A 13,894-nucleotide genomic window follows, 5' to 3' on the forward strand; every position below is an offset into this window, starting at 1 on the left:
GAGATTAATTTTCTCCATCGATGTTGCTTAACAGAAAGCTAAATAAACAAATATTATTCCATTGGAGGGGAAACAAGTCGAACATGGAAAAGATTTAATGAATAAATAAAAAGAAAATCATAAAATGAGCCTATTCAATGAACACATTTGTGCAAATAACAATGCATTCTAAATTTAGAATCACAAGAAAATAAGATTGCCCTGAAGCATAGAAACAGGCTGGATTTTGCATTAAGGATGAAACAAGAGGCAACCTAGGCAGGTGGTAGACCCAGGGCATATATTGACAGTGATGGCCAATTAATAAGCCACTGTCCAACTGAACAAGCAGCCCACTGAATCCAAGAACTGGCAGCTCAGGAAGACCTGGCTATTGCTAGGCTACAGTTCTGAACAGTCCAAAATAATGTCAGATCATTCTAATGATTTGAAGTAGGGAAATACGAGTGTTAAAGTTGCCTTTGTCTTACATGGGCTATGGAAAGAGAGTTGTGGTGTGATGAATGCTGTAATTGTATTAATCCAACTGAATTTGCAAATAAACTACCTTAAATCCACTTGTTTGATATGAGGCATTCTGCTCAAACTTTGCAAGCACAATGTTTCGACGTAGTTGCCTGACATACAAAGTTTTTCCACAGCTTTCAGACTCTCCAGAACCACAGGAATGCTTCTGAATTCATTGAAGGAAAGGCTCAGGTAGCTCAGTTGCAGCAGATTCCCTAGCTCCAGAGGGAGAGAACCAAGACAGTTGCCATCCAGTAAAAATATCTGTAAGCTGATTTGCAGAAAGACAGAGAGACAAAAAGAGGTGCATCAGTCTTTATATTCTCAACAACAACAACAAAAACTGAAGTTGCTGGAAAGCTCAGCAGTTCTGGCAACTTAAAGTTTTTGAGAAGATTTGTAGCTCGGGTTGTGGATGAGGCTGTAGACTTGCTCGCTGAGCCGGTGTGTTTGATTACAGACGTTTTGTCACCCTGCTAGGTAACATTGTCAGTGTGCTTCCGGGGAAGCGTTGGTGTTCTGTCCCACTTGTTATCTATATGCCTTGGCTTGCTGGGGTGGTTGCTATTATTTCCAGTTTTGCTCTTCAGTGGTTTGTATATCTGGTCCAGTTCAATGTGTTTGTTGACGGAGTTCCGCTTGGAATGCCAGGCCTCCAGGAATTCCCTGGCATGTCTCTGTTTGGCTTGTTCTGTTCTGGATGTATTGTCCCAGTTGAATTTGTGTCCTTCTTTGTCTGTGTGTATTGAGACCAGTGAGAATTTGGTCGTGTCTCTTGGTGGCTAGTTGGTGTTCGTGTATCCTTATTGCCAGTTTTCTTCTAGTTTGACCTACGTAATGTTTTGCACAGCTTTTGCATGGTATTTTGTATATTACATTAGCTTTATTGGTTGTGGGTATGGGGTCCTTTACATTCGTCAGTAGCTGTCGCCATGTGGTTGTTGGTTTGTGGGCTACCCTGATACCTAGGGGTCTGAATAGTCTTGTGGTCATCACTGGTATGTCCCTGATATACGGTAGGGTGGACTAGTGTGTCTGGCCATGTTGTGTCTTCTTGTTGTGGTCTGTCGTGGAGGTAACGGTGGATTGTGCTTTTTGGGTATCCGTTCCTTTTAGAAACTCCATAAGTGCTCCCCCTCCCCCATTTCTGAAGAAGGGTCCCGACTCGAAACATCAGCTTTCCTGCTCCTCTGATGCTGCCTGGCCCACTGTGCTCCTCAAGCTCCACACTGCGTTATTTCTATTATACAAGTGCTCCTGTTCTGTTTTGCGCAGTTCCGGGTTGCTGCAGTGTGTTGTGCCTCATTTGATTAATGTCCTAATGTAGCTCCATTTATGGGTACACAAGCCAGGGGTATCCCTCTGACCCACTATGTCACTAATAGGCACACCAACATATAGACTAGCCAAAGAACTACAACGGAAACTGAAATACTTAATTGGCAACACTACCCATTCCTTTGACTCCTCCCAAGAATCCCTCAACATCATCAAGGACACCAGAATAGAAGAGGATCAGATAATGGTATCCTTCGATCTAACACCACTATTTACATCCATAAACATCGACCTAGCCAAAGAGACAACTGCCACACTGCTGGGCAAATCAGGAAGGCAGACATCCCACCAACACCAACAAGGACAGCACCCTGAAACTACTGGATCTGTGCTTCACAACCGACTTCACCTTCAAAGATGATATATTTAAACAAATCAACCGAACGCCAATGGGCTCCCCAATATCAGGGCTGATAGAAGAAGTGGTAATGCAAAGATTAGAATGGACAACGCTCCCCACTATCCAACCCAAATTCCAGGTCCGCTACACAGATAGTGTCTTCGTGATTATCAAATGCAAAGGACTAGAAGAAAACCACTGACACATAAAAAGTATCCTTACCAGAATAAAATTCACAAAACAAGAAGAGAACAACGACCAACTACCCTTCCTGGACATAATGGTGGGACGCAAGAACAATGGGGAACTCCAGACTTGCGTACACAGAAAGACAACACATACGGACCAGATACTTAATTACACTAGCAACCATCCCAACACCCATTAACAGAGCTGCATCAGGACATTATTCAAATGAGCCACAACACACTGCAGCAACCCGAAATTGCACAAAGCAGAACAGGAGCACTTATATAGAGTTTTTAAAAGGAATGGATACCCAAAAAGCACAATCCACCATTACTTCTGCGACAGACCACAACAAGAAGACACAACATGTCAGACACACTTGTCACCCTACCATATATCAGGGATGATCACAAGATTACTCAGACCCCTAGGTGTCAGGATAGACCGCAAACCAACAATCACCCTACGACAGCTACTGACGAACGTAGAGTACCTCATACCCACAACCAATAAAGCTAATGTAATATACAAAATACCATGCAAGAACTGAGAGAAATATTACATAGGCCAAACTGGAAGAAAACTGGCAATAAGGATACACGAACACCAACTAGCCACCAAAAGACACAAGCAAGTTCTCACTGGTCTCAATACACATGGACAAAGAAGGACACAAATTTGACTGGGACAACACATCCATAATAGAACAAGCCAGAGACATGCCAGGGAATTCCTGGCATTCCAAGCAGAACTCCCGTCAACAAACACATTGAACTGGACCATATATACAAAACACTGAAGAACAAAGCCAGAAGTAATAGCAACCACCCCAGCAAACCAAGGCATATAAATAACAAGTGGCACAGAACACTAATGCTGCACCGGAGGCGCACTGACAATGTTATCTAGCAGGGTGATGAAACGTCTGCCATCGAACACACCTGCTCGGCGAGCAAGTCTACAACCTCAGGTTTGGCAGCATCTGAGAAGAAAAAAATCAAAGTTAACGTTTCGGGTCTGGTGACCCTTCCTCAAAACAGTTCTGAGGAAGGGTCACTGAGCCCAAAATGTTAACTCTTGATTTTTTTCTTTACAGACGCTACTAGACCTGCTGAGCTTTTCCAGCAACTTCTGTTTTTGTTCCTGATTTACAGCATCCGCAGTTCTTACGGTTTTTATTTATATCCTCAAAGTTACTTCAAGGATCCATTCAAATAAAAAAAACCAAGAACTGTAGATGTTGGAGATCAGAAACAACATCAGAAATTCCTGGAAAAACTCAGCAGGTCTGGGAGCATCTGTGAAGAGAAAGCAGAGTTAACATTTCGGGTACAATGACCCTTCTTCAGAACAGCTCTAGCTTTCTGTTTTCCCCCCTTTAAAAGTAAAATATTACTGAAGGTGTGGAACAATTAATACAGTATGGTAAATAAAAAGGTATTGTATCAAAATTTGCATCAGACTCCAGTACTTACTTATCCATGTTGCTAACTGCTGAAGGGATAAATCGTAGGGCATTGCAGGAAAGATTGACTTCAGAAAGGGTTGGTATATCACAAATGGCAAGTGGAAATTCTCCCATGTGATTATTAGACAGGTTTAAACTTTTCAGCTTCATGAACCTGCAGCATAAATGTATCAGGAAAAATTTTAAAAACATAAAATTGAAACAGCAGCTTGACATTGCAGGTCAAAGATCAAATAATAGAGAAATGGAACTCATACTATCAGAACCTTTTTTTTGAGAGTATTTTTCAAAGTTTGTTTCTCTCATATCTTTAGATCTCTATATAGTACTCACCATTCCTCAGCCGAAAGGACTGGTAGTTATTTCTAACCTCTCGTGGAGATGGAAGTTAGGATGCATTGCCCGTTCACTTAAGTGTCAGCAATAGAAAGTAGGTTATTTATTACTCACTGAGTTTTACTATAAGGTGTATTTAAAATAAGAATGATATTCTTGGGTCAATCAAGTTACTCAGCAAAACAGACCACTCTAGCAGATATTTTGCAAATTTTTGACAGTCACACAGGGACCATTTGCACACTGGAAGGAAAACATGGTTTGGCTAAAATGAACAAGTTAATGACAAAAAAGCAACCTTCCACTAAAACAAAGATCAGGCTTGAGTCAAGTGCTTTATGGGTATGAACCTTTAAAATTATCTTTCCTGTTTAAATATACAAACACATCCTCTTTCACTTTGCACCAGTTGAAAGTGATAAAATTTGTCTTGCAAAGTAAAAAAAGATCTGAATATCAAAATATATGTTGAGTTTTGTTTTCATTCTGTGTCAGTCTTCATAGGATTTGATGAAACATGCTCTAAGCAGTAAGTATAAGTTAATACAGTATCAAAAGCAATCTTTTGAGACACTTAAGGAAGCCACATCATTATATCTGATGGTAAAAAATGATCTAAGAGAGTCTACTTTAGATAATTTAAAAATGGAAGGCAAATTCTCTAGCAATATGAAAAACAATAAAACTATCCACCCATATCAATCCAGGAAAGATTGATGCTCACCCCTAACCTCCAAAATGGGATGGCTGATTATAACACAGCTGGAATTGCATATAGACAACCTGCAAGTCTGAAACCAGTAACTGAAAAGAAAAACAATTTCTAAGCAAATTGCATTGAATCAACGGACCCATGACAAATAGCAGAGCAGCAACATTACAAAAACAACGCCTGGTGCTCTATCATACATATATTTGAAAATATCTACAATGTGCAAATCAAGAACAGGATTCTATCTCATCTGGAAAATATTACGTGATCCTTGTATAAAAGGTTATTAAAATGGCTTAAGAGACTGCACCATCCCACAAACTCTACAGAAAGTCTTCACGTAGCAGCTTTTCAATAAAGAAATATTTTCTGCAATATAGCATGGCTTATTATTAGATCAGTAAGTAGCATTTAGTAATGCAATTCTTAACACTTTTATTTTTGACCCATCTTTTGGTCACTTATACAAGATATCTTTGTTGCTCTTTGTCAAATTGTGTCTTATAGTGCTTCTAATAAAATCCGAGGAATATATTTATTATGTTCGTGGCACTATATGCATTTAAGTGAGTCATTGCAGCTACTCATGGGACAAATCATCAATTGACCAGAATTTTCAACTCTGTGTACAAGGTTATTAGGGTTACATATAAACATTTTCAAAACAATAAATAATGTAATGGGGTTCTTTTCAAAAGAGGGTAAGCAACGTGATTGGAGAGATGTTTTACCCATCATTGGGAATAGCCTTCCTACACCTAACCTATCCAGTCCTGTTAGAAATTTATACATTTCTATGAGATCCTGCCCTCACCCCCTTAACTCTTCTAAACTCCATCTCTCCTCATACATCAGTCCTGCCATCCCATGAATCAACATGGTAAACCTTCACTCCACTCTTTCCATAGCAAGAACATCCTTCCTCAGAGACTCCATTACTCGATAAGGAGACCAAAACTGCGTACATTCCAGGTGGGCCTCACCAATGTCCTGTATGAATGTGTATGAAGACTGACATACAATTTGCCTTAAACAAAAACAAATTGCTGGAAAATCTCAGCAGGTTGAGTTTGCCTTTACTTCCTTTACTTTCCGCGACTGGTGAAAGGAGATCTCCAGGTCTCAGTGAACAATCCCCTCTCTAAATTTACAGTCAAATGATAACGAATCTTACTTTTTGCTAAGAAAGCGGGTAGCTTTACATTTATTCACATTATACTGCATCTGGCATCCATTTGGCCAATCATTCAGCCTGTCCAAAACACGCTGCAACATCTCTGCAACCTCCTCATAGCGCACCCATCCACCTAGCTTTGTGTTATCTGCAAATTTTAAGATATTACATATAGTTGACTCATCTAAATCATTAACATATCTGGTGAATAGCTAGGATCCTAGTAACAATCCCTGCAGTACCCCACTAGTCACTGTGGAATGGTATTCTCAAGAATGTGCTTTCAGGAGAATATAATTGATGGAAGAGCTTGAATTAACACAGAGTGTTTCATAGTCTCACAATGCCCCATGGTCTTCACAGCCAATTAAGCATTTCTGAACTGTGGTTGCTGTTGAAATGCATATAAATATGGTAGCCAATTTGTGCAAAGCAAATTCCCACAAACAGCAATTAAATCATTGACCAGAACCCAAATTAGGTGTTGATTTAGGAATAACTATTGACCAGGTCATGTGGAGAACTAACTCTTGCTGCTTTTTATTTTGTATAGTCAAGTGGGACGTTTTAAGGCCACAACAGGACCAGCAGCTATAAGATAGCAACACAGTTATCTAGAAAAAGACCTTATAGTTATCCACCAAATTTTGACAAGATTGAACAGAATATTTATTAGTAATTCTAATTAAATTAAAAGCTGAAGCAAGAACGTAAAAAGTGGCTTGTGAAAATCTAAGACCAAATGCAATTGTCCAGCTTTGGTCATAACCAGGGTAGAAATAAATGTGCTTTCAATTCAGTTCAGTGTTGAATTTATTTCAGTCGAAATTCTCGCATTACAAGCTAAATACTACATTCCAAAGCACAGCTGCAATCTTCTGTCTCAGAAGAAATTAGTGAATGGAACATGAAGGCAAAATAACTTTCAAAACTGGTATTTGTGAATATGAAAACTATGATTAGCCTTTCATTAGAAGGTCCTAATACTAAAGGAAACCAGGCAAAACATTACACCTGAAAGTAAATATTGGAAGTACACACTTTGGACTCACCTGGGAGTGATCCAATTCAAAGCCACCTAAATGTTCTGCCAATTGGTACTGCTGCTTTTTCAGCTTGCAGACAATTTTGAGGGTGGGTCTGCCTAAGTCAACTCCTCTAAAGCACTAAGCACCCATTGCAGTGGGTACTCATACCACTGGAATAACACATTTGAAACTAAGGAGAGGATGACACTCAAAGATTTGTCTGGGAACAAAGAATGCTTGTAAATTAACAGTCATATTCTTTACAACTGCTCTAGAGAGATAGATGGAGTAATTTTTTTAAAATCAAATGCATTCCACCTAGACTTTCTTTCCCGTCTTAGGCATAATAAGTAAATATTAAGAAAAGGACAAGGATTTAATATATTAACAAAACCATTTAAGGTACTTTTTTTAAAACAATTAGAAGTGTGTACCTTTGAAGATCATTCAAACCACCATTTGTTCCAGGCCCTAAATTCTGTTTGAGGAAATTCTGTTTGAGGTTCAGGTGAGTCAGATCCTGGCTATAGAAAAGGTTACTTGGAAGATTCTCCAAGCTACAACATGATAAATCCACTGATCCAATTCTCTGGGACACGATCTAAAACAGAACAATAGATACAAGACATTTTCTCAGTTGTTAAACCAAATTTTTTTACCCCAACACATTACACCTTGTGAAATAAAAACTGAAGGAAAATCCTCGACTGGTTGAGGACTGTAAAAGGATGTCTTTTAAAATGAGACACAGTAGTAAATTAGAGAGCAATCAATAAACAAGCAGGGACTTGACTTTGGACTTTATGGAACTCTTCATTAACAAGACAGCTAAAAATTACTGTGAAGAATAACCTGTAACACTGTTGAGACAAACCTTAATACTAATGTTTATGTTGTAATGGTTCATAAAAATTAACACAGCATTAGATGTATTGCTAAGGTAATAACGAAGGAACAATATAAGAATACTGGTCCAGTTTGAACACTTGACTGTGGGACAAATTCAAAGAAAGACCACTAGACTAATTTCCAATTTAAAAGTCATTAGTTACAATGAACAGCTTACTGTACTGGTCTTTATTCTTTGGAAGAATTAATTGAGTGTTTTAACATAATGAAAGGACCAGATTATGTGCATGTGGCTAGACTATTTGAATCAAACAGCTGCAAGAGAATTGGGGACAAGCTCTCAAATAGAGAATTGGTTTGGATGCTGACAGGATTTTCTTTACACCGTCACTGATCTCAGAACAAATTGTCATCTCATGCACTGGCTGCAGATTCAATGCATGCATTCATAAAAGAGGCTTAGGTGAATTTTTGAAAAGGATATTAGCTGCAGGAAAGAAAAGGTAGGTGGAGTAGTGAGGGTTGTATCTTATGGTTATTGTAAGAATCAAGTTTGCTGGTTAAGCCACAAAACAGCCTACAAATTGATATGACTTGTCTCCACTTCTCACCCAAAATATAGTCAAAATGGGACCCATTTTTAGCCCCTCATTTCCAACAGATGGGGAAATGGAAGGTTGGCACGTGACAGTAAGATTCAACAGAAGCAATTATTCTATGGTTCTATTAACCGTTGCTCATTGATGGTACATAACGAAAATCTGCTTTGGCAATCAGTCAATTCTTTTCTTTCTCAATGGTTAACTGTCAATGGTTAACTCAATGGTTTTTGTCTCCTTTCTCACTTATGTTTTATTATTGTAGGTATTAGAAACAAATCAAACAGAGGCCAGGAAAACAAGAAAAGGAAAGTAAATCGAAACTGGAGAAAATTATTGTGTACAAGTTCACTTCCTGACAATTGAACATTGAGCTTTGTTCTTGCGAAGCTTTGAATTAGGGAACATGGGAGGGAGTGGGAGAGAAGTTACTTCTGATGTAGCACAAATGGCAAGTGAAATCTATCAGCTTCCACTCAATTTGTGAAAGTTATTCTGATAAGGATTTTTAAAATTGATTTCACTCTTTGATATCAGGGAACTGATCGTGGAAGTGAGAGATAACAAGAACTGCAGATGCTGGAGTCAGAGTCAACACAGTGCAGAGCTGGAGGAATGCAGCAGGTCAGGCAGCATCAGAGGAACAGGAAAGTTGCCAGTTTTGACATCAGAACTGGGGAGGGGGAAGGGAGTTGGGAAATAAATAGAGGGAGGGGGGTGAGGCTGGGGAGGGAAGGTGGGATGGTGATAGGTAGATGCAAGTAGGGGGTAGTAGGGATTGGTCAGTGGTAAGGACGGGGCAGATAGGTGGGGAAGAAGTTGGACAGGTTATGTCAGGTCAAGGACACAGGGATGAGAGGGAGGGTTGGGCGTGGGATGAGGCCGGTGTGTGTGTGTGTGTGTGAATTCTATGTTCAGGCCATCAGGCTGTAGACTCCTGAGGCAGAATATGAGATGTTGCTCCTCCAGTTTGCATGTGGTGTCATTGTTTCACTGGAGGAGCCCAGGATGGACATGTCATCAAGGGAGTGGGAGGGGGAGCTAAAATGGTTGGTGACAGGAAGGTGTTGTTGATTATTGCATATAGAGCGCAGATGCTCCGCGAATTGGTTCCTGGAGTCTGCGCTTGGTCTCACCGACGTAGAGGAGGCCACATCGAGGGCAACGGATACAGTAGACCAGGTTCGAGAATGTACAAGTGAACCCCTATTGTATGTAAAGTTTGTGTTGGGTCTTGGATGGAGGTGAGATGGTAGGTGTAGCACCTCCTGCGGTTGCAGGAAAAGGTGCTGGGTGGGGTCTGGTTAGTGGGGAAGAGTGGAGCGGATAAGGGAGTCACGGAGTGAGTGATCCCTACAAAAGGCAAATAGGGATGGGGAGGCAAATACCTCTTTGGTTGTGAGGTCGGATTGCAGGTGGCGGAAGTGGCAGAGGATGATACGTTGAATGTGGAGGTTGGTGGGGTGGTATGTAAGGACCAGGGGGACTCCGTCTTTATTTTTGTTGGGGGGAGGGGGTTTGAGGGCAGAGGTGTGGGAAATGCAAGAGATGCAGTTGAGGGCATTTTTGAACACTAGGGAGGTTAAGCTGCGGGGTCCTTGAAATAGGAGGACATCTGGGATGTCCGGGAGTGGAATGCTCCATCTTGGGCGCAGACGTGGCAGAGGCAGAGGAATTGGGAGTAAGGGATCGCATTCTTGCAGGAGGGTGGATGAGAGGAGGTGTAGTCCAGGTAGCTGTGGAAGTTGGTGGGTTTGAAATAAACGTCAGTGTTGAGACGGTTACCAGAGATGGAGACAGAGAGATCCAGCAAGGGGAGGGAGGTATCAGAGATGGTCCAGGTGAATTTGAGGTTGGGGTGAAAGATGTTAGTAAAGTTAATAAACTATTCAAGCTCCTCATGGGAGCACGAGGCAGTGCTGATACAGTCATCAGTGTAGCGGAGGAAGAAGTGTGGGATGGTGCCGGTGTAAAAGCAGAAGAGGGACTGTTCCACATATCCTACGAAGAGGCCCATGGCCACCCCTTTAGGTTGTAGGAAGTGGGAGGAGTTAAAGGAAAAGTTGTTCAGGATAAGGACAAGTTCTGTTAGGCAGATGAGGGTATCAGTGGAGAGGGGCTGGTTGGGCCTACAGGAGAGGAATAAGCTTTTAGGCCATCTGCATGGGGAATACAGATGTACAGGGACTGGATGTCCATGGTGAAGATGAGGTTTTGGGGGCCAAGGAATTGGAAGTCTTGGAGGAGGTGGAGGGCATGGGTAGTGTCCCGAATTTAGGTGGGGAATTCCTAGACCGGGGGGGAAAAACAGAGTCAAAGTAAGTAGAGATGAGTTTAGTCGGGCAGGAGCAGGCAGAGACAATGGGTCGGCCAGAGGAGTCAGGTTTGTGGATTTTGGGAAGGAGATAGAAACAGGCGGTGCGGGGTTGGGGAACGATGATGTGGGTGGGAGGTCTCCTGACGTGATGAGGTTATGAATGGTATGAGAGATGGTGGGTTGCTAATCAGGGGTGGGGTCATATTTGAGGGGATGGTAGGAGGAGGTGTCAGAGAGTTGGTGCCTGGCCTTGGCGATGTAGAAGTCAGTGTGCCATACCACCACTGCAACCCCCTTATCTACGGGTTTGATGGTGAGGCTGGGGTTCGAGCGGAGGGCTGTGCATTCTGTGGGGGGAAAGAGGTTGGAGTGAGTGAGAGGGGTGGAGAGATTGAGGTGATTGATGTCGCGACGGCAGTTAGAGATGAAGAAGTTGAGGGAGAGTAGGAGAGTAGGTTTGTTGGAGGCAGGCGAAGGTGTCGGTAGAGGGTTGGTTAGAGGTCCAGTCAAAGAAATAGGCATGGAGGCGGAGGAAAAAGCGTTCAACATCCAGATGTGCATGAAATTCGTCGATGTGTAGGTGCAGGGAATGAACGTGAGTCCTTTGCTGAGGACTGACCATTCGTCCTCAGTGAGGGGGAGGTCTGGGGGGATGGTGAATACCCTGCAGGGCTTGGGGCTGGGGTTGGGTATAGAGCTGGGCTGGGAGTGGGGGTGGAGACTGTCTCAGGAATGGGTATTTCTCAGCTCCCTACCCCCTCCCCAGTTCTGATGATGGGCCCGACCTGAAATGTCGACTTTCCTATTCCTCTGATGCTGCCTGACCTGCTGTGTTCCTTCTGCTCCACACTGTGTTGACTCATGGAACTGAGAGCATTCTTCAGAAAAGTTCAAAGTTCAAATTCCGAGTCAAACAGAGCCGAATAAGGTCTTAGCTTCAGTCAAATAAAAGCAAAATACTGCAGATGCCGGAGATCTAAAGCAAGGACAAATCATTGAAGAAACTCAGCAGTTCTGGAAACATCTGTGGAAGACAAACAGGGTTAACATGGAGATCAAAATGACTATTCTTCAAAATTTAGCTTCATCCTCAGCTCGACCTAAGTTAGCAGTGAAATGAGACAGATCCCAAATCTAATAATGCAAGGATAAAGTGATTCAAAGCTGAGGGTATGCAGGTGGATACCAGGTTAACACAGAGCTGTGGCTGATTGCAACAACCCCTCACACTCAAATAATTATTGATATGCAAGTGTCAACTGACACCCAATTCCAACAATGTCAAATGCACGCAGAAACCAAGCCTGCTACTGAAATGGAGTTCAGTGAGGGGGATGGGGAAGGTGAGACAGCACACAAAGCAAATACATGTTGTGTCAACAGACAAAGTCAAAACAAAAATCAGAGAAATTTTACAATTTTAACACAGTTAATGAAAAAACAGGTTAGTGGGCAAGGTTGGAGATCTGTTATGGTTCTATTACAAATCATGAGCCAGTGACCTTGACTGAAAGAGAACACCATGAAGCTCAGCTGTGAAATGCTTTCTAACAATTTACCGGATAAATGCAACAACAATGGAAAACGCTGGAGAGATTCAAAACTGAAGAACGTTTCTTCAGAAATGTTACCACAAGCTTGTAGGGGCTTGTGATACTGAGTTGTTTGAATCATCACCTCAACAACAAAGCAGGACAAATGAGGAACAAAAGCCAAACCTGCATTTAAGCCAGACAGCTAAACAGTCCAGTGACTGCTTCTTTTTATGTCTTGATTTCAGATTTGAAAATTTGACTGTCTCTTGCATGTCCCAAAACAAAATTACTATTACATTCAAAAAATTAGAATCTTGAATAAGTGAGACTGTTATTATGGAAATACCAAAATATCTAAGAAAATCAAAGTATTTGACACAGTATGAATTCATTCATTAATATGGATTTATTTTAGAACGAAATAATATTGCAAGAACATCAGTCAGCTCTCGAACATTAAATTCTAAGTAAAGGAAGTATATCCGTAAATATCTGGGAGGAAATCAGCTTTAAATTTTGGACTGTATCCAGAGAGCTAAAGTGCCATTCATGGCCATTACCTGTTGTGCAGTATTTTTTTCTAAAGTAAGTAATCTTATGATTCACATACTCAAATTTTCCTTTATTCCAATTGGAAATCACAACTGCAAATCCTGCTTTGTTAAAGAACAGGAGATATATTCTAATTTTATGTTGTAATAATTATAATTGAGAAATTTCTACCAACAGAATGTTATGAATTTGTGATTTTTAGAAGGAATATAAATGAGGCAGAAATCAGAATTACTTTTCAACTGTAGAAATAAATGCATAACTTGAAGACATCATTTTGATCCCCTTGTGTTTTGAAGAATCTTTCTGTGGTTTGTTATTGTAAAAACAAGACACCAGCAGTGTGAATGGGAATGCATCATATAAACCTGTTTTGGGGGTGAAAAAATACTACTTGGAAGCAGTACAAAGGCAACATTTGAATAAGCAAACAAAGTCACATTGTGTAGAGCGTTCACTATTAAATTAATCAAGAAGTGCATTAATCTATTACCTAACTGCTTAGCACTTAGACGCAATTAAATGTTTCATTAGCATTCCATACAACTGATGCAAATAATTGCTTACTGGCATTGAAAAATATGTTGATTTATAAGTGAACAAAATCATTTCATTTCTTCCCTCTTTTACAATGATTTCTCTGAACAGATTGTCAATTTAATCCTGCTTTAGTACAGAATATGCAAGATAAGCAATTGAACATTCTTATACCAGACTTTGAATAACACCCTTCAAAATTAAGAAACAGATAAAAGGATTTCTGCTGAAGAGCTTCACCACAATCAAATCTTTGCAGGCTATAGTCTTTTGAGCCAAATCAAAATAAACAATGTAATGATGACTCCAAAACAATTCACAAACAATGCAAGTCTTTTTCTGCTTTTCCAAGGAAAAAAATCCAAACTGATCTGTGGAACAAAAATGCACTGTAATATTTTCTTTCTATCCAT

At 40.8% G+C, this 13,894-nt stretch overlaps 1 protein-coding gene across 1 annotated transcript in view; it reads right to left on the bottom strand.

Annotated features, from left to right (window-relative positions):
- Positions 1-13,894, bottom strand: part of LOC109921415 (PH domain leucine-rich repeat-containing protein phosphatase 1) — a 90,899-nt gene that overhangs the window by 15,782 nt on the left and 61,223 nt on the right. Inside the window, exons 4-6 of the mRNA XM_048616212.1 lie at positions 7,527-7,693; positions 3,850-3,996; positions 548-778 (exon numbers count right to left, since the gene is read on the bottom strand). Of these exons, the coding sequence (XP_048472169.1) occupies positions 548-778; positions 3,850-3,996; positions 7,527-7,693 (545 nt within the window). The remainder of the gene's footprint in view (positions 1-547; positions 779-3,849; positions 3,997-7,526; positions 7,694-13,894) is intronic.

This window comes from Rhincodon typus, chromosome 2 (assembly GCF_021869965.1).
Source record: "Rhincodon typus isolate 14 chromosome 2, sRhiTyp1.1, whole genome shotgun sequence".
NCBI classification, from domain to species: domain Eukaryota; kingdom Metazoa; phylum Chordata; class Chondrichthyes; order Orectolobiformes; family Rhincodontidae; genus Rhincodon; species Rhincodon typus.